Source organism: Stenella coeruleoalba, assembly GCF_951394435.1.
Source record: "Stenella coeruleoalba genome assembly, chromosome: 10".
Lineage (NCBI taxonomy): Eukaryota > Metazoa > Chordata > Mammalia > Artiodactyla > Delphinidae > Stenella > Stenella coeruleoalba.
Window position 1 is genome coordinate 64,053,266 of NC_137156.1, and position 24,706 is coordinate 64,077,971.

A 24,706-nucleotide genomic window follows, 5' to 3' on the forward strand; every position below is an offset into this window, starting at 1 on the left:
AGCTCACTACTTGGAATTACAGTAAAATGAAATGAAATAAAATAAGGAAAGAAAAGGAAAGGAGGCAGTACCCGTGGCTCTTCCTCTCTTACCAAACACTGTACTGTCTTTCACGAAAGCCACATCTCCAGCCCCGTCCTGCAGACACCTGTGGGATGAGAAAGCACCAGAAGGGTCAGCACAGAGCGGCCCTCCCCGACTTCTTCCTCGTGCCTCCCTGTGGAACAGGGTCCTGCGGCTTGTCTTCTGTGGGCTCCTGATCTGTGGAGGGCAGGGCCCTCAGGCTTTGGGGCATCCCCACTGGAAAGGCTTCAGGGGTCACCTCCAGGTGAATTCTGAGGAAGAAGGGCTCAGGTGCTGGCCGGAGACCCCTGCTTTCTGCTTTAAGGGCTGAGAGGGCCAAACTTTGTCCTTCTACGTAAAAGAGTTTCGAAGCCTCTACACCAGAGGGTAAAAGTAGTGTCCTTAGCCATGTAGCTTTTTTCTCCCAGGACTAAGTGGCAGATGTGCCCTGGCCAGTGGAGAAGCAAGGAGGCCTCCCTGCGCAAAATGCTTGAGTCCGAGAGGCAGATGGGGGAACAGGGGCAGCATCAGTTGGGTGGGGGGTTTGCAGAGAGGCGCTGGGGCCAGTCAGTCAGGAGGAGCCCACCGCCTCCTGGCTCTGGGACAGGCCAGGCTGCCCTGCCTGGCCAGGAGCCTGGGACTGGTCTTCTCATGACAAGACTCCTTCAGTCCCTCTGTGGTTATGGAGGGGACAGAGTCAGCAGGAGGAACCCAGGACAACAGAGGGACAAAGCCCGATTCAGGGTTCTCTGGGGGGACAGAAGGGGCCACTGGCCAGATGGCTGCTCATGGGGCTGGTGCAGAGGTAAAAGGGCACATGTCGGGCCTGGGGGGCTAGAGGGAAAAGTGCACTGGGAAGGTGCACTGGGCACCCTCTTCGGACTCAGTTTCTCTGTCTGCACAGCAGTAGGACTGGACCTCCTCGATGGTCCCCACTAGCTGACTGAGCTCTATTTGGGACCAGAGACACAAGCGCTTCCTAGCCGGAGGACATGTGGGCCGCTGGGGAGAAGAGGACAGTCTCACTCACTTGAAGGCACCAGAATAGCCAAAATATGGTTCCTGGGAGGAGCAGGCACATTTTTTTCTCCCTGTCCCTGTGCACAGCTGACAGAGGTTGGGGTACTCTTCGCCATCCACGCAGGGAACACAGCTGGCAGAGAAGAACTTGGCCACAGCTGTTGAACAGAGAGAAATGAACCAGAGTGTGAGCCCAGCGGGCCACAGCCAGTGGCACCCCCCAGTGTGCACTCCCTCCACCCCTGCCTGTCAGCGTTTGCAAAGCTAGCAGCTCAGAGAGATGTACTTTGGCTGAGAACAGACTCAGCTGCCACCTCGCAGGGCTGCTGATGCGGGTAGACCCTGCCCCTGCAGGCTTCACATCAGTTAACTTCACCCCTGCCTCGGAGTCATCCCACATGTCCACCTGGGCCATCCCGAAGTGGCTTGTGTATGTGCCACTGGAGTAGAGACCCCAGCCAGAGATCACCCCCAACACCCCTCCCCCAGCCATCTTACCTTTCTGGAGGGGCTCAGGTGGCCCTGTCCAGTTCAAGAACGGGCGAAGTGTCCCCATAGGTATGTTCCACCCGGCGGACCTGCCAAAGCCCGTGTGGCAGGACTTCCGGCCTTGTAGCTGGTTCAGCTGAAAGTTGCTGCCCTTCTTCACTACAGCCACGGCATAATACTGGGTTTGGGGCTCTGCAAAAGAGCAGAAAGAATCGAGAGCTCTTAGCCTGGACCGGAGGGAGAGAAACAGCCCACGCTGACCGAGCCCCCAGTGGGAAGGGGAGTGTGTGCTGCCGTTTCACCTGGTCACCGCAGCCCAGAGCCTGCTCTGTTTCCCCGGTGGGTCAGTGACCGGCCCAAAGAGCCCAGGGACTCCATTCCCTGTAAGTGTGATGCTGCCCGAGACATCACCTCTGTGGCTCATCCACTCTGACTCCACGGAGCCCAGGGCCCAGGCCACCCCACCTTCTGGGTCCCCAGGGGCAACTCACGCTCTTCCGTCCCATAGACCTCTGCCGCTACCGGCCGCAGTTTGTAGGGGTCCAGGCCTGCCTCAAACACCAAACCACCATCCAGGGTCACAGCATCTGCCTGTTTTGCCTGAAAGCAGAGACCAGACCGGATTAGGAGAAAACCCACGCTGAGCCACGCAAGTGAACTTCAGAAGGTCAGAAGCCTCCATGGCTGGAAGGACCTTCCAAAGGGTCAGCTTTCAGTCATGTCCTCGCAGGTGCCATGAGAGGTGGCACAAGCCCAAGGCCCCTCTTTTTGGGTAATGAGCCCCAGGGGAACTGCTTTGACTCCTGAGGCTGGCGGGTGGCCGCTTTTTCACGTGGCTTAGATCTCTCCATGGATCGCAACCTTCGCGGTCATTTATATTAAAAGTTGTTCTAGGTGCTTTCTCCCCTCTTTTTGCTCTATATTTCTTTTAAGTTCTTGTTTATTGAATAGAATTTTTAACTCTTAATATATCTTAAACTTATCATAATAATAGACCACGTTCATTCCCTTTGGCATATTACCCCTCATATGCTTACCTATTTCTCATATTTGCAACCTGGTATAGACAATGTTTTGCGGACTGTTTTATTCATCTAAAACTGACTACATTTTCTTACTTCTCTAGTGCCTTTATTGATTTTATTGACTTCATGATATTTCATTATAAATGTGGCTGTTCCGTAATTTATTAAGCTAAATTTTAAAAATTCCCTCCAATGTTCACCACTTGGGTTCCTTCTAACTCTTTGCTGTTAAAACTGTACTTTTATAGACAGCTTTGTCCTCATAGCTTGTTTTTCCTTCTGATGACCTGTTGCCTTCGGATAGGCATCTGAGGGTGGGATTGCCCAGACAATAGGCATTTTATCTCCAAGGCCTTGACTGTCATTGCCATTCTGCTTTCCAGCTGACTCGTTTCTAACCTGGAATGCCACTCGCTATGAGGATCAATTTCACTATAGACTCACCAGTGGGCCAGGGTTTCATTTTATTAAGGGTTATTATTCAGGAAATGCGAGTGCTAACAAATTGCTTAGATTTGTATTTCTCTTGATTATGAAGGGGAACATTTTCGTAAGTATTTTTATTCATTATGAACTCCATCTCCTCGTGTTGTTTTTCTTATATGATCCTACGTTTCTTACCAATTGACTTAGAGTTCTTTATAGAGTGTAAATGGCAGTCACTTGTCAGAGCTGCCGCATATTCACTCTGGTGCTTTCAAATTTTTGCCTTATTCACAATTTCTGTGGCAATCCCAGTTTCCCTACACGTGGTTCTCCACTTCAGAATGTTAATTTCTGCTTTCAAAATAGCATCATGTCCTATGAGAGAGGACAGCTCCCAGCTTACAGGTTTCCATGAAGAAGGACAGAGGGAGCAGGGAGAACACATATTCTATTGCGCTCGGATCCTGTCCCTTTCAGTCTGGTCCCACCCAACCTATGGCATGGACTTACTGCAATGGACTGGATACATTCAAAGCGAGAGGTCCTCCACACACAGGTGACAGAGGGAGTACCCAGTCTTTTCATCCTCCATCGCCATCGGTAGCATTTTAACCACTCTGGTAGTGATATGGCGCACCATCGAACATTTTTCGTAGGGACAGCCAGACACAGTCCTGGGAGAAAGAAGCCGAGGAGTGAGGGCTCCACCACTGCCCATGGAAGAGATGGCCTCACCCTCTCATGGAGTTGTCCTCCCCTTCCCTCTCCATTCTGTGGCTAAGTCAGGCCACTCTCCTCAAATGCAGGTGTCTTGCTAGCCTAATGACAACACCATGCTGGCCAGAGGGCTGTACTTCTCAACAAATTAGAGGAGACGATCTGGATCGTTGCCCTCCTATGACTGACATACTTCCTATTCCCTGAAAAAAACAATGATGCTGCCTTCTATCGGTTTATGGAGTTCTTCCACCTGCTTTCTCCCCTGGAACGTGGGAGGCAGGCAGGGAAGGGATGATTACTCCTGTGTTTCTGGTGTGGAATCTGACTCTCGAGGACACTGAGTGATGGCTGCTCAGCAGTGGCAACGTCCCACCTGGAATCTGGGTCTCTCTAGATTGTTGTGGCTACGGGCGTCTCCCAGAGGATGCCAAAGGAACAAAGGAAAATGCACCGCACGCCTTGTCAGTAGCTGCAGTAGGTGTTGTCAGTTTGGGTGGGTTTGCCTGAGTTATCACCGTTCACCACTGTACCAGAGAGAGGACTCTTATGGGGGGATGGAAATGTTCTAAAACTGATTTACCGTGATGGTTGCACCACTTGGTAAAGTTCCTAAAAATCGTTAAATTGTACACTTTAAATAGGTGAATTTTATGATATGTAAAATATACCTCAGTAAAGCCGTTACCAAAAACAAAAAACTCTTGGTTGCAAAAGCCGCCTCCCCTTTAGGATGTGCTTTGGGGTGGACCATTCAGCCCTCTGCCACCTCCTATTCATGAGCCTTCCCCTGCGCAGTCAGACCCACCAGGGTATTGAGACACCCGCCAAGGGTGTGGCTGCCACACCCTTCCTCCACCAGCCGTCATCCCAGGGACGTGTCTGGGGGTGTAATCTATCCTTGGAAACCTTCCTGGAACTGTCCCGAAGTGAGAACTGGCCTTATCTGATTCAGCCGTTTGTGACCCAATAGCATGTCCTGGACGCTCTCTGTATACACAGCACTGAGTGATATGCAGAGGAACGTGCAAGCAGACAGCACCAGCTCTCACCTCCCATCTGGAGAGGCAAAAGCCCCCAAAGAGGACGCTAAGTATGAGGAATGCTCTAGAAGAGAACAAATACCAAGCCAGGAGTGATGTCCCCATGACCTCAGCCAATAATGGGGGGGTGGGGGCATTCCAAGAGGTGGGAACAATGGGCCACGTGCACAACGACAGTTGCAAGCACGTTCTACGCAGGTCTTTACTCAGCCCTTCATGTGTTCTGTCTCCTTCAAACCTCCCAGCCCCTCCTTATTGTGAATTTTGCTGATATCCGCATTTTCCAGGTGATGAAACTGTGGCTTCAACTAGTTATGTGGCTTGCCCAAGGTTTCACAACTAATAAGTTAGGATCTAGGATTTGAACCTAGGCAGTCAGACACCAAACCCCCTGCCTATTTAGGCTAACTGGGTTAGAGACGGGCTGCCATGGAGATGGGGCTGGTAAAGTGTTTGGGGTCAGATCATGGAGAGCCTCCAATGCTGGCCCAAGAAGTTCTTATCGGGAAGCAGTGGAGCAGTGACTCATTGGGAGGGCAGGGACAAGTGGACTGAAACCTGGGAACCAGGCAGAAAGGCATCGAGAATGGAGAACAGGGCCCAAATAAGGAGTTGGTGTCCAAAGTTAGCTTAGTAATAGATGGGACCTGAAGGGAGAGAGCAAAACGAAGACCACGTCTCAAGCTGGGGGGAGGGCGTGAGCAGGGGCAGGAATGGGAACATGGGGAAGAGCTCGTTTGCTCCCCTGGGAGGGGATGAACGAAGAAACTAAAGCGTCACTGAGAGGTTTTCTGAGATCCACAGTCCCCAGCCCCCCCAAACACCAGGGCTGGGTGCAGAACACAGCATTCCGCTCATCCCCTCCACAGCTCCCACCAGCCAGCTCTGAAGCTATGTGCCCCTCTCAAGACAAAACGCTCCCTGAAGCAGGTCTGGGCCTGGCCCCTCCTGTATCCCTAGCCTTGCTCCTGATCTGTCTCAGTCACTCAGATGCTGCCCACCTGAGCCTCGAGGGAATCTTCCTGAAAGTACAAATCCTCAGATTCCTTCTGTGCAGACATGTAGTGCCCCTGTCTCAAAGGCAGGGGCTGGGATGGAGTTACTCTTCCCACCCCACCCAGCCTTTGCCAGCCAGGACACGCATGAGAAGCAGGGCAGGAATCCCCTAGGGCAGCTGCCACTCCTTCCACTGGGTAGGACAAGGGATTCCGTGACACTTTGGGACATTGGCCACCATCCCATGGACTGCAGGATTTAAACTGCAGACCTCTGTGGGGGCCAAGACAACCAAAGATTCTAGTGAAAATGGAACCCAGTGGTGCAACTCTGAGCCAGAATCCAGACCACCGCCCGTAACCACCTCTAGGAAAGCAAGGCTTCCTACCCCTCGGGCCTCTCCCAGGTGGCCCTGACCCTGTGCTGTGGGCCCAAGCAGGCCACGTGTCAGGGAGCAGAAGGGAAGTTGGTCCTGAGCAGTTGGTCCTGGCTAGGCCAATCCTGCCTTAGAGAAGAGAGAAATAACCAATACCCATGGGAAGGAATTTGGAGAAGGGGACCAGAAAAGACAGGGACAGGTTTGGGGGCATAAGCTCATTGCTATCCTTTAGCCACCCCTTTTCATCCAGGAAGCTCCCAGCCCAGAGTAGATGCCCTAGGACAGGAGGAGGCTGCACTGGGCTGCCGCTGGGGGAAGGGGGTGACACCTGGGCTTTCACTCTGAGCCCCATGCATACACACTGCCTAGGTGCTGACGCCCTGGAGCCCTTACCGCTGCTGCCCTGGACCCTCCCCCTCCACTGCAGGAAGCCCTGCCCTCACATTTACATCACTAATGTCCATCATAGGTGAGTGTCCTGGGAACATCCCAGAAATTATTTCAGATACTTGGGTACAGAACTAACAATTGTTTAGTCCCTTCTGTTTAGTCCCCTTCTAGTCCTGGCACATTAAAAACCAGAAACCAATCACTCCTCTCACACCCTCTGGCAGAAGGGTCCCATCAGCAGGGTCTGTGCCACCACCCCTGACCTTCTGCAGTGGGAGGCTTGTGTACACCTTTGCCTACCACAGAGCAGGTGGACACTGCCCCCTCCTCACAGCTGTGTGGGAAGAGAATTGGACCATTTTTAAATGAAACTAAGGTTCAGAAAGACTCTCTCTTGCCCAAGTTACATAGTCCTTGCAGGAGCTGGGATCCCATCTCCAGTCTCCTGTGTATCTTGGGCAAGTCGCTCACCCTCTCTGAGTCTCATTGTCCCCCTCCATGTATACGCATGTAACAGTACTATGGGTAGGACAAAATGGGACAGGGACCCGGAAGACCCTTCGGGGAGCTCTGCCAGCTCTAGGGAAAAGACCCAACCTGCTTCGCGGAGCCCTGCTCGAGCCCCTCCCCAGGAGAGTGGGCGGGAGCCGGCCCACTCCCGGGCTCCTCCCCCGCTGCAGGCGCTGGTGCCCACCTGGCGGTGCGCGGGACCGGGATGCCCGCAGAGGGGCCAGGGGACCCGGACGCCCGTCCGGAGGGGCGTGCCCCCAGGTACCCGCACTCACCAAGGGCCCCAAGGGACAGCAGGGCGGGGAAGAAGAGCTTCATGTCCGGGCTCTTGAGGCGACTCCGGGAACGAAGGCTCTACCACCTGCGCTCGCTCTGCACCCGTTTATCCAGCGCTTGGTGACCTCACGAGGTTAGCCACGCCCTGCGGCCCAATAAGCGCCCCCGCCCCGCCTCCCCCTCCCCCTCCCCCTCCCCAGGTCTACTAGTTGCTTGAAGGGAAGCAGCAGCGGGGAGAGGACAGAGGAAGCCGGAACGGTGCCTGGGCTGGGCTTGGCACACCCGAGAGGATACCCAGCCCACACCCACCTCTCAAGTCTGCCCTGGTGCTGCCTGGATTGGGGATGTTTTTCCTCTCCCACTAGTCTGCAGCCCCTGGGGAGTGGCAGCCCCTAAGTTCTGCCCTCCCTCTGGTCTCAGTGCTTCCTAGAGAGTGGGACACAGAGAAGCGGTCCTAAGGTGAACCTTTGTGGATCATCTTGACTGTACAGATGGTATCTAAAGCGCTGGGGAGCCCGTTAGGACAGAAGGATGCCCCTCCATCTGCACACAGCAGCCAGCCCAGCGTTCGAAAGGGGACTCGCTGCCTGGCCCGAGGTCCGCAGCAGGCGGGCACAGCTAGCGGAGGTACCAGAGGCTGCCCATTGCCTGACCCAGGCTGCCCATGGGGCCCTCCTGAGACCACAACACGACTCCCAGAAAACAGAGCCAGAGGCCTCAGTGACCAACAGCTGTCTCCCGGTTCCCTCATTCACCAATGTAAAGGATAGCCTACCACTTGTTTTGTTTTTGTTTTGTTTTGTGGCAGTATGAGATGGGAGATGGGAATCTCATTTTGATAAATGTCCTATTTTGTCCTCAGTACACAAGCCGACCCTATTTCAGGAAGCTGCTTTTAAATTCTAGAACTAGAAGTCTGCTTCTACATCTCTTAAATACACTCCCTTGATGCCCAATGGCTCACACACAGGGGTCTCCAGTGCAGCCCTGCTTATCGTTCACTGATTGCAAGCAAACTAAATGTCCATCACGGTGTGGGGGGGGGGGGTCACACAGAGCAGGGGTCCCTGACCCCCGGGCCACGGACAAGTACTGGTCTGCATGGCAGGAGGTGATCGGCAGCGAGCGAGCAAAGCTTCACCTGCCGCTCCCCATCGCTCACATTACCGCCTGAACAACACTCCTTTACCAGCCCCTCCCCGCCCCGTTCCATGAAAAAATTGTCTTCCACGAAACTGGTCCCTGGTGCCAAAAAGGTTGGGAACCTCTGACATAGAGCATGGTTCTGTGCCTACAGGGGGACACACTGAAGGCCCCAGAAAGAGCAGGCCACCCTGCATGTATTGATGTGAACTTAGTTCCAGGAGATGCTAAGTGAAGAAGTCAGGTACTAACGATGAGGGAAATCGCAGGTCATCTAAACATTCCCTCTACTGTTTAGTCTGGACAATATGTTATTCTGAAATCTGCTTGTCCTGAAAAGCTGGTCTTGATTCTTTGCTTAGACTACTTGGTACAAAAAGCATTTCTTGGAGCAGAGGGGCAAGACCTAGGGAGACAGCACTGTTGAGAGTGGGCATGTAGCGAGAAGCACTTGGCCATGGAGAAGCAGAGCCAGCCCAAGTCTTTGAGGCCCTCAGGGAGGCTGTGGGGCCCTTCTGTCTGGGTGTGGATGCTGCCAAGGCACGAACGACAGTGGTGTCTGACCAGGGATCCTGCTTGATGGGCACAAGAGTGGGGTCCAAGTTTCAGCACCAGAATCACCAGCCAGGCTTTGGGGTGACAGATCCAGGGTCTCTCATTGTTTGAAAATACAGTGTCACAACATTAAAAGTTGCTTTCATCAATAATTGCAATAAGCTGTTTCAAAAATAATGAAGTAATACAAAACTGGCTAGTTCTCAGGAGCACTGAAACATCTTTTTATGTAAATTAGCAATTTGGCTTTGCCTTTCCATGATTATAAAAGAACTAAGAAATGTCACAACCCATGTCTGTATCTCCAAGTGCAAATTAGAAAAGGGATGTGTTGGGAGGTCAGAGGCCTCTAGATCCTCTTATATCTGCTGGCAGGAACACAGAGAACCTGGGGCCAAAACAGAGAGGCTGAGCTTAAGGGCCGCCCTGGAGGCAGGACTGGGGCAGGCAACAGGGCAGACTGTTTGCATGCTGTGTCTTCGGGAAGGCCCAGCCTCAGGCCAGGGTTGTGCTCAGCTGAACACTGCAGAGCAGCCCCCAGGCCATCTGCAGGGGAAGCTGATGAAGGGGGTGGGCCTGCCCAGAAGACAAAGTTCAACTGATCTGTTATCAACGTTCATTCATTCACTCTTTCATGCCAGAACTGGTGGGTGCCATGAGGGACACAGAGAAGAGGGGTCCGTCCTTGCCCTCAGGAGCTCATGGCACAATGGGGGACAGGGGTAGGCACAGGCCACCTGGAAAGAGGCAAGGCAGCATAAACAGAGTGAGGGTGGAAGCCAAAGGAGGCCTGACTGACTGGTTCCCATCATGAGGGTCCCAGAAGACTTTGAAAAAGAGCATTTGACCTGGGTACCTGAAGGAAAGGTAGGGTTTCTACAAAGAGAATTCCAGGTAGAGGAAAGAGCCAAGTCAAGTCTCTGGAGCATGGATCCGGTGACCTGGAGGAACAACAAAAAGCCGCTCTGGGCTTTCTGGCCTGGAACACTTATTGAAGAAGGATTAACAAAGTCACCTCCTCCATCCTCAGCTCCACACAGGTGTCTCTGTGCCCCTGGACAGCTCTTCCTGCAGGTCCAGCAAGCACTACAGTCAGTGCATCTAAAATGGAACTCCTCTGCTCCCTCCAGCCCTGCATCTCCTCTCATATTTCCTACCATTTTCCACCAAACCCACCAGACAAAGAGCCTCGGAGTCATCCTCAAATCCTCGGCCAGGTAGCCCTACATGTGTGCCGGGCACTTAATGATTAATATTGGTTGAATGGATGGGTGAATGAGTGAGGAGGAAGGACAGAGCAGGGCAAAAGATCCTGCCTGCAGTGTGTCAAATCTGAAAGACAGAGCCTGGTCTGGCTATGCCGGTCGCCCCAGAGCCTGTGTGCCTGGAGTCATCAATTTACCCGTTAATTCAACATCCATCTATGGGGCACCTCTGATGTGCCAGGAGCTGGGCCAGATCTTGAAAAGCCTGCAGGGAGGTAGGACGCAGGTTTCTAGATGCTGAGACGGTAGCATGGCATGAATATAAGGAATACAAAGAAGGTGGATGTGGTACAAACCCGAGTGTAATGGCAGGAGCTGGTGTTTCACAGGCAGGTGAGGGAGGCTCTTCCCCAAGGACCCCACCCTCTTTCCACTCCCGAGATTCACACAGCGACCCTTTGCTTGTGCAAGCTAAGCCCTCCCGACAAATGGGCAGCAAACCCCACACCCTGCCCTCTCTGGAGTCCTCCAGCTTCAACCCCCAAGAGAAGTGTTGGAAAGAAATGAGGGATCTGGGCAGAATTGGCTCCAGATGGAGTAAAGGAAAAAAGGAGTTCCCAGTGGGCTTCCCTGGTGGCACAGTGGTTGAGAGTCCGCCTGCCGACGCAGGGGACACAGATTCGTGCCCTGGTCTGGGAAGATCCCACATGCCGTGGAGCGGCTGGGCCCGTGAGCCATGGCCGCTGAGCCTGCGCATCCGGAGCCTGTGCTCCGCAACGGGAGAGGTCACAGCAGTGAGAGGCCCACGTACCGCAAAAAAAAAAAAAAAAAATTTCCCAAGACATCTACTCCCATGGGGGCTTCCAGGCTGGCTGACAGGAGACGAAGGCCTTGTTTCCTGCCCCTGCCAGTGGTGTGAGGTTACTGGCTTGGTAGAGAGCCACTTGTTAAATATTTGGGATGTCGTGGTGGTTTGTTAAACCATTGGTAGCTTGGAATCAGTCATGGTGGGAATATTTACACCATGGAAATGAGCGAATTCTATAAATCATGTCATTCTTCCCTGTAAGAAAGCCAGTTTACAGCACACCTCTGCCTATGTTTGTCATTATTTGGGGGCATGCAGTGCCCGTGTGTGTGTGAGGGGGTGGGGGGCATCCCAGGAGGCAGAAGATAATAGTCCTCAGCGTTTAGATGGCACTTTCAACCCCGAACAGAGCTGTCGGTCACTTTGTCTCCCGTGACTCTAACAATAGCTCTCTGAGGTAAGAAAGTCACTGTTTCCGCTCTAAAAAGAGGGAAACTGAGGATTGCCTGTGGTCACGCAGTGAGTGAGATACGGAGACCAAATGACTAACCCCGAGTCTCCCGTTAGGCCCGCAGCCAGGCGCGCTCTTTTCCACCGGGCCCAGAACTCTCTGAGAGCGCCGGATACAGAGACTGGGGCCCAGGGATGGCCTCCGCTCTTGCTCTCAGCGGCAGTATTGGACCCTCCTGTGGATCAGGCACTGTCCAGACCCTTCACACATCAGCCATGGCTTCACAGAAGCACCGTGATGGCCTCATTAGACCTCATTCCAGACGAGGGGATTCAGGCAAAGTAGCTCGTCCACCATCATGCAGCTAGAAATCTGTCACTGACCCCTGACTCCTGTCCCATGACCTCTTATTGGTTTGGTCAATCCTGTGCTGACCACCCTGAAGAGAGATCAGGAAGTAAGCAAGAATGAGCAAGAGATGGATGGAGAGCTCCCTGCCTTCCAGCCAGTGTGATGACCGTGATTTCTGGAGCAAGGCCTTCGCTGGAGCTGGGCCCTTGCATAGAGCGGAAGGTCCCCGAGAGTCTTCGGACACACCTGTGGGGTTTGGGGTGCCGTCACGAGGGAGCTCAGCTGAAGCGCAGTGGCAGGAAAACCGTGCTTTTGTGAACTAATAGGTCTTATTGCCAATTGTTGCCCAATTTACAAAGAACCCACAGAGACAAAGCATTTCCATCTCCATGCACAGACTTCTTCCCCTTCCTCCTCCTCACTACCCCTCCTCAGAGTCAGGACCCTTGCCCCGCGGGGACCCTCTCCTCCCAGGGCCGGGCCCTCCCGGGGCCAGCACCCGCAGACCTGCTGAGGGACACTCTCCCCAGCAGTCGAAGGGGCAGTGGAAACACCCCAGGTTGGCCCAATTGCAAGATTTCAGTCTTGCTGGTCAGGGTGGCACCCCATGTCCCTGGCAGAAATCAGATTCCATGAGCACCTAATCATCACACCACTGAGATGAGAATGAGCAGTACGCCAGGCCTAGGGAGAGTTTTCCAGGAAGGTGTCAGCGAAGGGCAGCCTGGACGATGGTGGAGGCTGGCCCAGGGCCGGCCATGCAAATTTCTTCCCAGAAGGAATGAGGCCCTTTGCCCAGGGAAATGCCCAGGGGGGAAGCACCTGAGCCCTGGGGGCCCTTTCGCTGCCCCTCTCCTGGGGCCACATTCTGGGAGGGAGGGTCCTGCCCAGTGGCCTTCAGGATCTCAGCTCAGCTGGCCGGAGGCCTCCATGTCTGCTGCCTGCACCCCACGAGGGAAGGTCGGATGGGCTTTCGCCGAGAAGGAGCTTGAGATGGGTACTTAGCGGAACAAGGAACCACCGTTTTCCTCCATTTCCCTGGGTGAGGCCGTTGCTCCGTCTCTCCAGCTCCTCTGGGCCAGGAGTGCTCAGTCCCCAGACCACTGCTCCAGGTGGGCTTCCCTTCCTCAGCCCCCCATTCACTTCTTCCCTGGACAGTCTGGCAGGCTGGAGGGCCCAGGGGAGATGTGGTTAGAAGCTCAGGAGGTGGGTTTGGACAACTGGGTTTCAACCTGCTCCGCCCTAAACAGCCACCTGGACGTGGGCCAGACTCTCAACCTTTCTAAGCCTGTTTCCCCAGGTGTAAAAAAGGGACACAAATAATACCCACCTTGTGAAGTGGGCAGAGTTCAAACCTGATGTTTGAGATGCATACGCAGGCTCAGTACAGGCAATCTATTGTCCATATTTGCAGACACTCATGAGTCCTCACCGTGTGGGGCTCAGCTGGTCACAAGGGTACAAGGGGAGCAGAAATGGCCTCTGGAGGCACCTGGTCCAGCGGGAAGGGCTGTGTGTGCTGAGAGCTGCCTTCCAGTGTGCAGATTTACAGACAGAGGTGTCGCAGGGAGCTTTGACAGCGAAGGGAACAGCGCGCCTGGGGTGGAGACAATGGCAGAGGTAGTTTCCCCACATGCCCCTCCTTATCACAGAACACATGGTTGCCCCAGGTGCCCCCATGTTCTAAAGTGTTCAGTCTTACCCTGTCCTGCTCTCCGGCCCCTTCTCCGTATCTCTGTCTCTAATCCCGGCCTCCTCCCCTCTCCTTCTCACTTTCTGTCTCTCTCTCCTTGGTTTCTTTCTCCATCTCTAGCTCTGTCTCTCCCTCCCTCCTTCTTAAACATGTGTCTGCAGTTGTCCTGGGTGCCCCTCCTCTGGGAGCCTGCACTGAGCCTGACTCAGCCTCCTTCTACCACAGTCATTGCAATTACTGGCCCATCTCCGGCACCCAGAGCCCCCAGCGCTGAGCTCCAGGGGGAAGGGTCTGTGGCTGACCCATCTCGGGCCCAGGAAGAGCCTCACTGAGGGCTTGTTGACTGAGTGAGTGTGGAGAAAGCTGGGGCGAGAAGCCAAGCAACCCCCCGCACCAAATCCTTTGGTTACAATTCTAATTGATGGCACCCTTCTCATCCCCCCGGAGGTGGGAAGAAGCCCCAGCACAGTGTGGTGGGGGGTGGCTGCACCCATCCTTCCTCCTCCCTACCCTGTGCCCTGCAGAGGCCTCCCAGCAGGGGGGACATTCTGGTCCTGCCTCGGACCTCGGGAGGGAGCAGGAACATCAGAGCTGAGAGAACCCAAGGCCTTATCTGATGGAACAGAGGAGGAGGGGCCCTGCACAAAAGCGCAGGAGAGTCGAGAAGTGCCCCACCCTGTGCTGTGCAGCACCTGCCTGCCTGGTGTCCCGAGGAGGGTCGGTAAGAGCATGGCAGCAGGGAGCGGATGCGAAAGGCTGAAGCGGAGATTCCTCCATCAACCCCGGCACCCAGCACTCTCCTACAGGGAAGCTAGGACCTACTTCTAGCAAAAGGCCTCTTTCCTCCCCACATCAGCTTCCAAAGACAAAATGAGAGGGCAGCAGGAGAGCACCACGGAAACGCCAGTGATGAGCTGGGAGAACCGTGGAGGCAGGGTTCCAGACACCCCCAAACCCTCCTGTGCCTCCCTTTCAAGGCCAGAAGTGCTTTCAACTTAGTGGGTTAGTTTGCAGTCAAAGGCTTGTTGGAATCTCCAGAGGGGTCCCTGGCAGCCTAGGGCCTCTCACTAGCACCTGCCAGGGGGGTCTTCCGTGGGGACACGCCCTTTCCATTCCCTTCCCTTCCTTCCCTCCCAGCTCTAGACTCTAGCCTCCTCGGTCCTCCTTCTGTTCCTATGCATCTTCTATTCAGCTGCAACCAGAAGTGAAAATAGCACAGACCCAGGGCCCTTCAGGAGGTGCTTGCCCGTGAGCTGTGGCATTTATCCTACAAGTGTGTCTTATCCCAGAAATGACACTCTCCCAAGGTTGCTCAGCAGGCACTAGCCCAGGGCTCCCTCCGGGCATCCTGTCCACTCGTCCTTAACCTCCTGTGTGTTCACACTGAGAGTGAGAGGAGGGGTATGGGGGTAGCAGGAGGCCCCTTTTCTTGATCCACCAAGCCAATCTTGACCCTGAGCAAAACCTTCCTGCAGCGAGAATTAATTTCCAAAAATCCATTCAGGAAAAGACTCTTAAAGCTCAGCCACCTGGTTGTCCCTCTTGAAAAGAGAGCTGACCCCCTGGAGCTGTGGTGTTTGTGGGGGACTCTGAGGAATCTGAGGGGAGGGGGCTGGGGGACAGGAGAGCAAGGGTTCTGAACCAATAGCGGTGTTGCCCAATGTTGCCCCATTTGTAAAGGAAACTCAGCAATCAAGACTTCTCTGCTTGTCCTTCCTGCCCTTTCTCCTTCCTGCCCTTTCTCCTTGCACCCCGGAACCCCTGCCCTTCCTTGTGGTCTTCTCTTCACTCCAGTCTGGTAGGGCTGGGCCCATGTTCTCAGTCTCTCCGGGTTGATACTTGTGTGTCTTTCTGATTCCCTTTCTCCTTCACCCACTGTGTGTGATCCAGGGCCCAAATGTACCGAGTCCTTCTTCATTCTGCCCTTATGTCCACATGTTCCTTTCTCTTCCATGGTCACAAGATGGCCCTGGGCTCCTGCCTGGGCTCCTGACCACTCCCTTGCCTCTCGGCTCCCCCACTGCAGTCCGTCCCCGAGGGAATCTTTCAGAACCACAGAGCTAACAGTGGTTCCAAGTCATCTCCCCTTGCCCCGCCACCACCGCTACACCCCGTCCCTAAGGAATCTCATCTCCCTTCCCCCTTCGGATTAAACCCACTCTGTGCCGAAAACCCCCAGAACTGTATTGCCCACCCAGATCTCATGCCTACTTGGAGGTGCGCTCAGCCGTGAACCAGACAACTCATCCTGAAATCCCACCAGCACCCCAAAGCAGCACACCCAACTTCCAGTGCTGGACAAAGATTGAGTAGACACATCTCTCCCTGTTCCTCCTGCTAAGTACAGCTTAAACCCTGGAGATGATAGATATAGTGGTGTAAACAATATGAATGAATCATCTTAAAGTTGTAAAGGTAGAGGTTCAAGTTATCCTCAGTGGGCTAAAGAACACCAGGCTGTGCTCCTTCTGGAGACTCCAGAGGAGCCCACTTCCTGGCCTTTTCCATCTTCTAGAGGCCCACCATATTCCTTGCATCTTGGCCCCACCTCACTCCCACTTCTGTTTCCAGCATCGTATCTCAGTCTCTCACACTGACTCTCCTGCCTCCTTCTTATAAAAACCCTTGTGGTTACATTGGGCCCACCAGGATAATCTCCCCATCTCAAGATCTGTAATTCAATCATATCTGCAAAGTCCCTTTTGCCACGTGAGGTAACATAGGTTCAAGGAATCAGGACATGTACACCTCTGGGGTCCATATTCAACCTAACAGGCCAGTATATTGTGATAAATTGTGTGTGCGAAGTAATACCTAGAGCAACCACTACGTAAATTATACAAAGAGATACACTCAAAAACACTATAGACAGGGCCTTCTCTGGTGGCCCAGTGGTTAAGACTTTGCCTTACAATGCAGGGGATGAGGGTTTGATCCCCAGTTGGGGAGCTAAGATCACGCATCCTTGCAGCCAAAAAACCAAAACATAAAACAGAAGCAATGATGTAACAAATTCAATAAAGAGTTTAAAAATGGTCCACATCAAAAAAAAAAAAAAACCAAAAAACACTATAGATAAATCAAAATGGAATTCTAAAAAATGTTTAAGTAACCCACAAGACAGTAGGTAAAAGAAAACAGTGAAAATGTAAAAATAGGGAAAACAAACAAAAATTAAAATAAAATGACAGATTTAACCCTAATATATCAATAATTATATCAACTATAAATAGTCTAACTATTCCAATTAAAAGACTGGGATTAGCAGAGTGTTTTAAAAAAACAACCCTGCATTGGCTGTCTACAAGAAACTCACTAAAATATGTAACAAGCATATCTAGGTTGAAAGTAAAAGAATGGAAATATATATACCATGTAAATGTTAATTAAAAAGAAAGTAGGAGTGGCTGTATTAATATCAGATAAAGTCAAATTCAGAGGAAAGAAAATTATTAGGGGCAGCTTGGAATATTACATAATGGTAAGAGTCAACACACCAAGAGATCATAACATCCTAAATGGGTATGCACCAAAAAACAGAGCTGATAGAACTAAAAGGAGAAATAGATAAATTTATAATTATAGTTGGAAGCATCAAACTCCTCTCTCAACAACTGATAGAACAGGGAGACAGCAAATCAGCAAGGGTAAGGACCATTCCAACAACACCAACGAAGATCTAATCAACATTTACGGAACACTGTCCAACAACAGCAGAATACACATTGTCCTCAAGAGTCCACAGAACATTTACCAAGATAGACCACATCCTGGGACATAAAACAAACTTCAACAAATTTAAAAGAATTTAAATCGTACAAAATGTGTTTGATCACATTTAAATCAAACTAGAAATCAAGAACAGAGATAGGAACACCTCCGAACACTCAGAAACTAAGCTTCACACTTCTAAATAATCAATGGGTCAAAGAGTCAGAAATGGGGAGCTTGAGTTCCTCCCAAAAGACAACAAAGTCATAACCTTGAATAAGAACCTAGGTAGTTTTAAAACAAGCAACCAAGCCAACATTTTGAGAAACGCAGGTGTGAATGTTCAGATATGGGGGAGACACACACACAGAGACAGAGACGTAGAGAGAGAATGAGAACCCATTATTCTTTGCAGAAGCCCTCTGTGAAATGAGATCACTTTCTTCTGGCTCTCTCCTCCCCCACATCTCCCTCTTCCCCTCCCATACTGTCCTGCAAAGGGCTATTCTTGAATCCCATGGCTCTTCTGATCTGGCTATAGCCAACTGGCTTAAATTGTGGATCACCTACTCAAGCTGGCCATGGAGTCTTTTTTGAACTTTTAAAAAAATGACTGTCATACAGAAAAGTGTAAAAATGTAAGTGTACAGCTCAATAAATTATCCCAAAAAGAACACTTACGTAACCACCACTCAGGTCTAAAAAGAAAACATTGCCAATTTTCAGAAGCCTCTTTATACCTCCACTCAAACCAACACCCCTCTCTCTGTCCCCAAAGTTAACTACTATTCTAATTTTTAACACTATAGTTTACTTTTGCCTCTGTTTGAACTTTATGTAAATTGAATCATACAATATGTATTTTCTTGTATCTGGTTCCTTTCATTGAACATTATGTTAGTGAGATCATCCTTTTTTTTTTCATTTTCTGATTTTTATTTTGTTTCCTAATAATTGCTAGTATTACAAATACAATCTATTTTTGGATATTATCCTTATTATCTGGCAACCTCATTAAATTCACTTATTAATTCTAAGGCCCCTCCTAGCAGCCTCACTGGCTCATCTTGGCATTTTCTAATCCATCTTCCAGTCAGCTGCCTCCTGACTCTTAGGTCTTACCTCTGCTCCTACCTCCAAAATTCTCTGGGCTACAAGGAAAGATTTCCCAGAGCCCATGTGGTCACTTGGCCACTTCCTCAAGAGCTGAGGGTCATTATGTTGGTGACTAAGGACAGGTGATGTGCTTTGCAGGGGCCGCAGAGAGTGCCACGGACTGAGGGGTGAGTCCAGGACTAGCTTGTTCTGAACCCATCATTCCCTAGTCATCGGGAATGGTTCACCTTGTTGAGGAAGCAGCAGCAGGGTGCAACATGGATGCCAGATGGCCAAGATGAGGGTTTAAAGGCAGAAGATGACTCGTAGAATGAGGAACTGGTAGCAAAGCCTGGGGACGTGCTAGATGAAGCAGAGCCCGATGACTATTTGCAAATGGAGGAAAGAGTCAGAGAAGTGAGCAATTTCCAGGATATTTGGAAATATTCTGGCTTGAGGTTGTTCCTATGAAATAACTTGAGCAAAAAAAAATCAGACACTCTCAGAGTTGAATGTTTCCTTTGATGCTATTTTACAAGTAGGGTCTCTAAGCCCAGAGGCGGGCATGTGGCCTGCCCAGACTCGCCCCGGGAGGGCTAGGTAGAATCTGGCTTCCTGACTCCTTGCACTAGGGGAGGAGTGGGGTTCCTTTCAGTTGAAAACATCCTCATTGAGCATTTATTCTGGTCCAGGCACTTGTCAAGAGCTGTGTCAGCAAAATGAACCAGACCTGGTCCCTGCCCCCAACAGCAACAAACAAGTGAGCAGGCAGTTACCATGATGGGAGATGAGAATGTCCAGGAAAAGGCATGGAAGACCATGCCTGTGCTCAGTGCCCTACAAATGGGAGAGGGAGTCTGCCTCCCACCTGTGGCAGCTCTGAAAGGGGCAGGGAAAGTCCCCATACACCCTCACTCTGGCATCTTCCAGCAACCTCCACAAGGTGGCCTTGCTGGAACCAAGTGACTGAGAGAGAGTATAAGGACGAGGAATTGTGGGGCCTTGTGGGTAACTGGAGGAACTCCCTCTTTTACTCTGGGAAGGTAGGAGCCACTGCGGGGTGGGGGCTAAAAATAGACTGAGAGGGAGCAGAGAGGCAATTGCGCAGGCTCGGCAATAATCAGGGACAGAGATGAGACAGCTTCGCCTGGGGTGCAGCAGCGGGGAGGTGGAAAGACAGGTTGAATTCTAGGCACATTTGATAGGTGGACACCATGGGATTTGCTTACATTACCGGGGGATACGGGGTGTGAAGGTCAGGAGTGGAAGACGACTCCAAGGTGCTTGGCCTGAGAAGCTCAAGGATGGACTTCCATTAACTGAGATTTGGAAGACTCTGGATGGAACAGATCGGGAGGGGGTGGACCAGAAGTTCCATTCTGGACACCATCGGACTGACAGACCCCTGGACCTCCAGACGGATTGTGAGAGAGGAAGCTCCCTGACTCACCACCACTCAGAATGCACTGGTACTGCAGAAGTCAAAGGCAGAGGTCTGGGGCTTTATTTAAAATTATTTTGGGGGCCATGGGTCCATTTTCTCCCCGGGATAATGCTGATGTCTAATTACCCAAAACACTGTCCAACTCCAGGGCCTCATGAAACACTCTGTATCATGCTGATGGATCATTCTTACGTGTTAGGAGCCTGGGACAACCTTCCTAATGGCCCCCTCAAGTCCCACTCTGACCCTTCTGCCCCTGCCCTACCCACGCCTGCAGCAGTGGAGTGCAGACAATCTCCCATTCAAGCCTTCAGCTTATCGGCACTGTTCCATGCATGTCGGTTCCTTCCTTGCACAGGGACCCAGAAGGGCTGGAGTGTTTCTCTGTATGGTCCACGTCTAGCACAGAGCCTGCCTCTGTGAGTTTCATGACTAACAGTGCTTCGTGACTGATTGTTGACCACTGCTTCGTGATCGATTGTTGGCTCACCCCTGAGCGAAAGAGAAGGAAACATCTACCCTGGCTGCAGGGAGAACAATGGGTGCATTCACAAGCTTCAGAAGGGCTTGTGTGCATTTTTGGACAATGTTTATTCATCATTTTATGGGCCACTTTGTGTTGGCCACAGATTTCAGTGCACTAAAGAATTTACTGAGATCAGAGCTGAGCAGTGATCCATAAGATGTGAGAATTAAACCCATGAGAGAAGCCTTGAGAAGGAGAAGAGCTTTCTCACACTGGGCTTCTGCCCCAGGGACAGCCTAGTTCAGGCTTCCTTCCAGGTGGGCCATGGGGCTGATACATAAAGGACAGGAGACCCGGACAGTAGGGATACAGCTACCAGTGGAGTTGCCCCCAGCTCTGTGCCCTCTGCCATTGTTTATGGGAAGATACTCCAGCCATACTCCTTGCCCTGCAGTGCTCACAGGCTGTTCCCGCCCTGATACCTGGTGCCTCCCCTCATCACTCAAATTCTCAGAGCCAGCAAAGGGCAGGCCCCTCCAGGAAGCCGAGTAGCTGCACCTGCGTGAACTCTTCCTTCCTGCAGCCCCCCTCCCCGCCCAGATCACACGTCAGCAAGCGGCCCTACGGAACTAGCGTTTGCTTATGGAATCTTTTGCGGATAATTATCACCCAGCCTGTGTCAGCTAGTTTGCTCCGCCATGGCCTCAGTTTCTAGGAAACTGCTGGCCCTGAGATAGGACTACAAAGTACAACTGAATCTTGTTTAAAACCCCACAAACAGACATATGAATGGGTACAACCCATTTGGAGAACCATTTGGCAGTATCAGCTAAAGCACAATAAGCCCCATGACCAGGGCTGGGCTGCTAAGTGCTTAATAACGGGTTCTGGGAGTGTAATTCCAGCATGATTGTTGCTTGATGTATTTTTTCATGTTAAAGAGCAAGATGAAAGAGAAACGACTAGATGCATGTCAGAACTTCACTTATTTGTCGGTGATGTGAGCAATGTCTTTCCTGAATCAGATACATAATCGTTTTCCAGTACCATACAACTGAAAAATATTTTCTCAATTGTTTGTGCTATTTATGATGTTATAGCTACAGAGATGACACACTTATTAGTTTAATCTGCATTGTGGACATTTTCTCTATCACTTTCTTAAGTCTAACTCTAGACAATCCATAAAAAACAACGATCTATGAAGCCCTGATTTGTAGCATTTGCTAATTTCCAAGGTGACTGATTTCATATTGCCAACGTGGATGGACATCACTGAATCTGGAGTTGGGAAGAGATGAGTAATATCACGTTACACAGTGTTCCTGCCAAACAGGTAACAATAGACATAAATAACATCGAGAATAACGGGAATGCAAGGGAAAAAGGTCAGAGTGGGGCAAAATTCTGCAAGCTCCTCGCAATCTAACAGCTGGTTTTCATGAGCCCAGATGAGCCAGCTCCTGTGCAGCCCTGCCTAAGTGGACACCTAACAGAACTGTGTGCACGCACGCACCAAAAGCACAGACAGGAATGTTCACAGGAGCATTACCCCTAACATTCAAAATGTCTCTTAGCGGTAGACAGGAAAAATAAATTATAAAGCAACAAGAATTGCTGCTACCCACTATAACAGGGCTGAATCTCAAAACTACAATGCTGAGTGAAAGAGATCGGACACAAAGTTGTGTCTACCTTTGTGCATAGCTCTGACTGTGTTTATATAAAGCTCAAGAACAGGTCAGATGAGCCTATGACCTCACAAGATAGGAGAGTGGAAACTTTAGGCAGAAGGGGTGGGAAAGTGATCGGTGGGGCAGGAGTGGGGCTTCAGGGTGCTGGTAATGTGGGGTTTTTTCTTGATTTGGGTTGTGATTACAGGACGGTGTTCATCTTGTGATAACTCACCTAGCTGTACGTATATTAACCGTGCACTTTCCTACACGTAGGTTGTACATCAATTAAACGTTTATTTTTAAACGCCACCAGCATGAAGGCAAACGACTGCATCCCCCAAAGGGGATGTGTCAAAAATGCTGCGCTGGGAGGCCCTCTGGAACCTGCAGGGCAAATCTTTCCTTGATAAGCAAACTCCTCCCTCAAATGTCAACCCTTGACAGTGGCTGAAGAGAGGAAGGGGAGGGGAGAGGAAGGGGATGGGTATTTGTAAATGGACGAAAGTTGTGGTTACCCAAGTCACAGAGGGATGGTGTTTGAGCTGGGCCTGGGCTCAGAAGGACGGAAGGCAGAGAAGGAGGGAAGGAGGGACAGGAAAAGAAACGAGCATGTCTGGCAGACTCTGCCCAACACCTGAGCACAGGGACAGGTGCTGTTTTGGATGCTGTGTGTGCACAACACATTGGATCCTGAGCCACCCCTGCGAGGTAGGTCCTGCCATCACTCTGCCCATTTCACAGATGAGGACACCAAGGCTCAGGGGCGAGGTGACACCAAAGCGCCCTCTAGGCAGCCTCAGGCCCTGGGAGCTGTGCTCTCCTCACCCCGCCCCACGCTCATTACTCCCCTAGGAAACTTTGTGTCTCTGCTGGGAAGGTAGTGCCACGAAGGGGCTGAATGTCCTGCCAATGTTCACCTCCCTCTCACACTGGCACTGAGACTTCATAATCTGGGGGCCCCAGCATATTGCTGTTAAATCAAAATTAGCTGTGGCTGATGAAGCAGGGACATCAAAGGGGCCCGGAGGGGGAATAAGGAAACAAATGAAAAATCGAGTCAAATGTTCCCAGCAAATGCTGATACCTCGAGTTCCACAATCTGTCTCATCTCTCGCCCCCAGCCCCACCCACCTCGAGTCAAGCAGGGCAAGAACCTGCCGCCTTGGGGCAGAGAGGCCAACTCTTCCATGCTCTTGGGGGCTGCTGAGCTAGCTCCAGACTGGGAAGAGTCTCCACGACCTCTGGGTCCGGCTCCAAGGCCGTGCTTCCTCCCTGGCCAGCCTCCTGCTCTCCCAAGCCCCTGCCAGCCCCAGGAGGAGCAAGCCTTCTTCCTTTCCTTCTGTGGATTAAATTCTGGATCGAGTCAGACCCCAGTCCAGCGCTCAGCTGGATCGGGGACCAGGGAAGCTGGGAGAAAAAAGCTCAGGGGGGCAAGCTGGCTGAGCCAGAGGCAGGCAGCCTGGAAGGTGATGACCAGGTCTGCTGGCTGGGCTCCAGGCTTTGTTCTCCTGGGTTCCGGTTGTGCTCTGGGCCCAGACCAGCCATGAGGCCTGCAAGACACTGTCCACTGGGGCGGGAAGTAGAACTCTCTGCTGGGGAGAAAGAGAGAGCAGGAATGGCGTGTGGGGCAAAGGAAGAGAACTGGTGGCAAGCAGGGAGCCCTGCAGGGCAGGATGTCCCCACAGCTCCTGTGACAGCTGCTGGCGGCAATGGAGGACCACCCACTTGCTTAATGTCAATCACCAAGCAGGGATGCCAAGGTCACAGGCTGAGGCTGGTGGGAGTGAGGTGGGGTTCTGAGGACCCATGCGGCTCCTAAGGAGAGTAGGGGGCCTCCTCAGGGGAAAGAGGCTGCAGGAGGTACCTGCCCCCTAGGAAGCCCTCAAGCCACACCCTTCCTGTGCCCAGCCCCTCCTTCTTTAGAGAACCCACTTATGCCGACTGGCTCCTTTGCTCCCATGGGTGTTGGCCGTCACACCTGTGAAGTGGTTCTTCCGACATCATCTCCCTCAAGCTTTTGGGTCAGGGTTCATTGCTGTGGTGCTGGCCATTCCTGGTGCATTAATTGTCGCTACCATTGGCTAGGTGGGAACCAAGGCATCCCGGGCTCTCTTCCCCAGGGAGGCTGGGGCTGAGGCAGCGGTCTGAATTGAAGCTGGGAGGACTTCAGTGAGATAGAACCAGAACTGCCACCCGCCATGCAAAGGGCTCAGGAAGGAACTTAGAAGAGAAAATGTCCTGGGGAACCTTCCTCGGAATCTTTTAAGGCCTGTCACAGCCAAGGAAGAGGGCTGGCCTGTCCTCTAGAAGTGAGAGAAGGAGTGAGCACAGGTGTTTGGGTTCTGTGAAGAGAGCCTGCTGCTACAAGGAGCAGCTGTGCTCCACCTCGGGGGAGTTCCTCTGCAGGGAAAGCCCACCCTCCTGTGGCCCCTCTGACAGACCCCCATCCCCACCCTCAGGCTGGGCAGGAACAAGGAAGCAGCCTGGTTGCCTGCTTTCTTACCCACAGCAGTGCCCTTTCACGCTGCGGGGGGGAGGAAAGGCCCGAGGGAGAAACGATGCCAAGGTTGGGAAGGGATGGCCTCAGACGGGCCAGGCACCTGGAACGTGGGTACGACATAGACCAGCCACAAGATGAACGGCAGCCTTCAGCTTCCAACAGTGCACCTGGGCTACAGGAGAGGCATTTCTAATTCACCTCTTTGAACCTCAGTTTTCTCATCTCTAAAATGGGAGTAAAAATCTCCCAGGGCTGTAGCAAGGATTCGATATTT

General features: G+C 51.9%; 2 protein-coding genes across 2 annotated transcripts in view; both read right to left on the reverse strand.

The window, feature by feature from the left end:
• The window catches only part of LTF (lactotransferrin), a 28,789-nt gene extending 21,348 nt beyond the window's left edge, over positions 1–7,441 (reverse strand). Inside the window, exons 1-6 of the mRNA XM_079933793.1 lie at positions 7,334–7,441; positions 3,534–3,697; positions 2,064–2,172; positions 1,582–1,764; positions 1,094–1,241; positions 93–148 (exon numbers count right to left, since the gene is read on the reverse strand). Coding sequence (XP_079789919.1) covers positions 93–148; positions 1,094–1,241; positions 1,582–1,764; positions 2,064–2,172; positions 3,534–3,697; positions 7,334–7,376 — 703 coding nt within the window. The 5' untranslated portion in view covers positions 7,377–7,441. The remainder of the gene's footprint in view (positions 1–92; positions 149–1,093; positions 1,242–1,581; positions 1,765–2,063; positions 2,173–3,533; positions 3,698–7,333) is intronic.
• Positions 7,442–13,141: 5,700 nt separating this feature from the next.
• The window catches only part of LRRC2 (leucine rich repeat containing 2), a 66,978-nt gene continuing 55,413 nt past the window's right edge, over positions 13,142–24,706 (reverse strand). Inside the window, exon 10 of the transcript XR_013830146.1 lies at positions 13,142–13,444. The gene's annotated coding sequence lies outside the window, so the exon portion shown is untranslated. The remainder of the gene's footprint in view (positions 13,445–24,706) is intronic.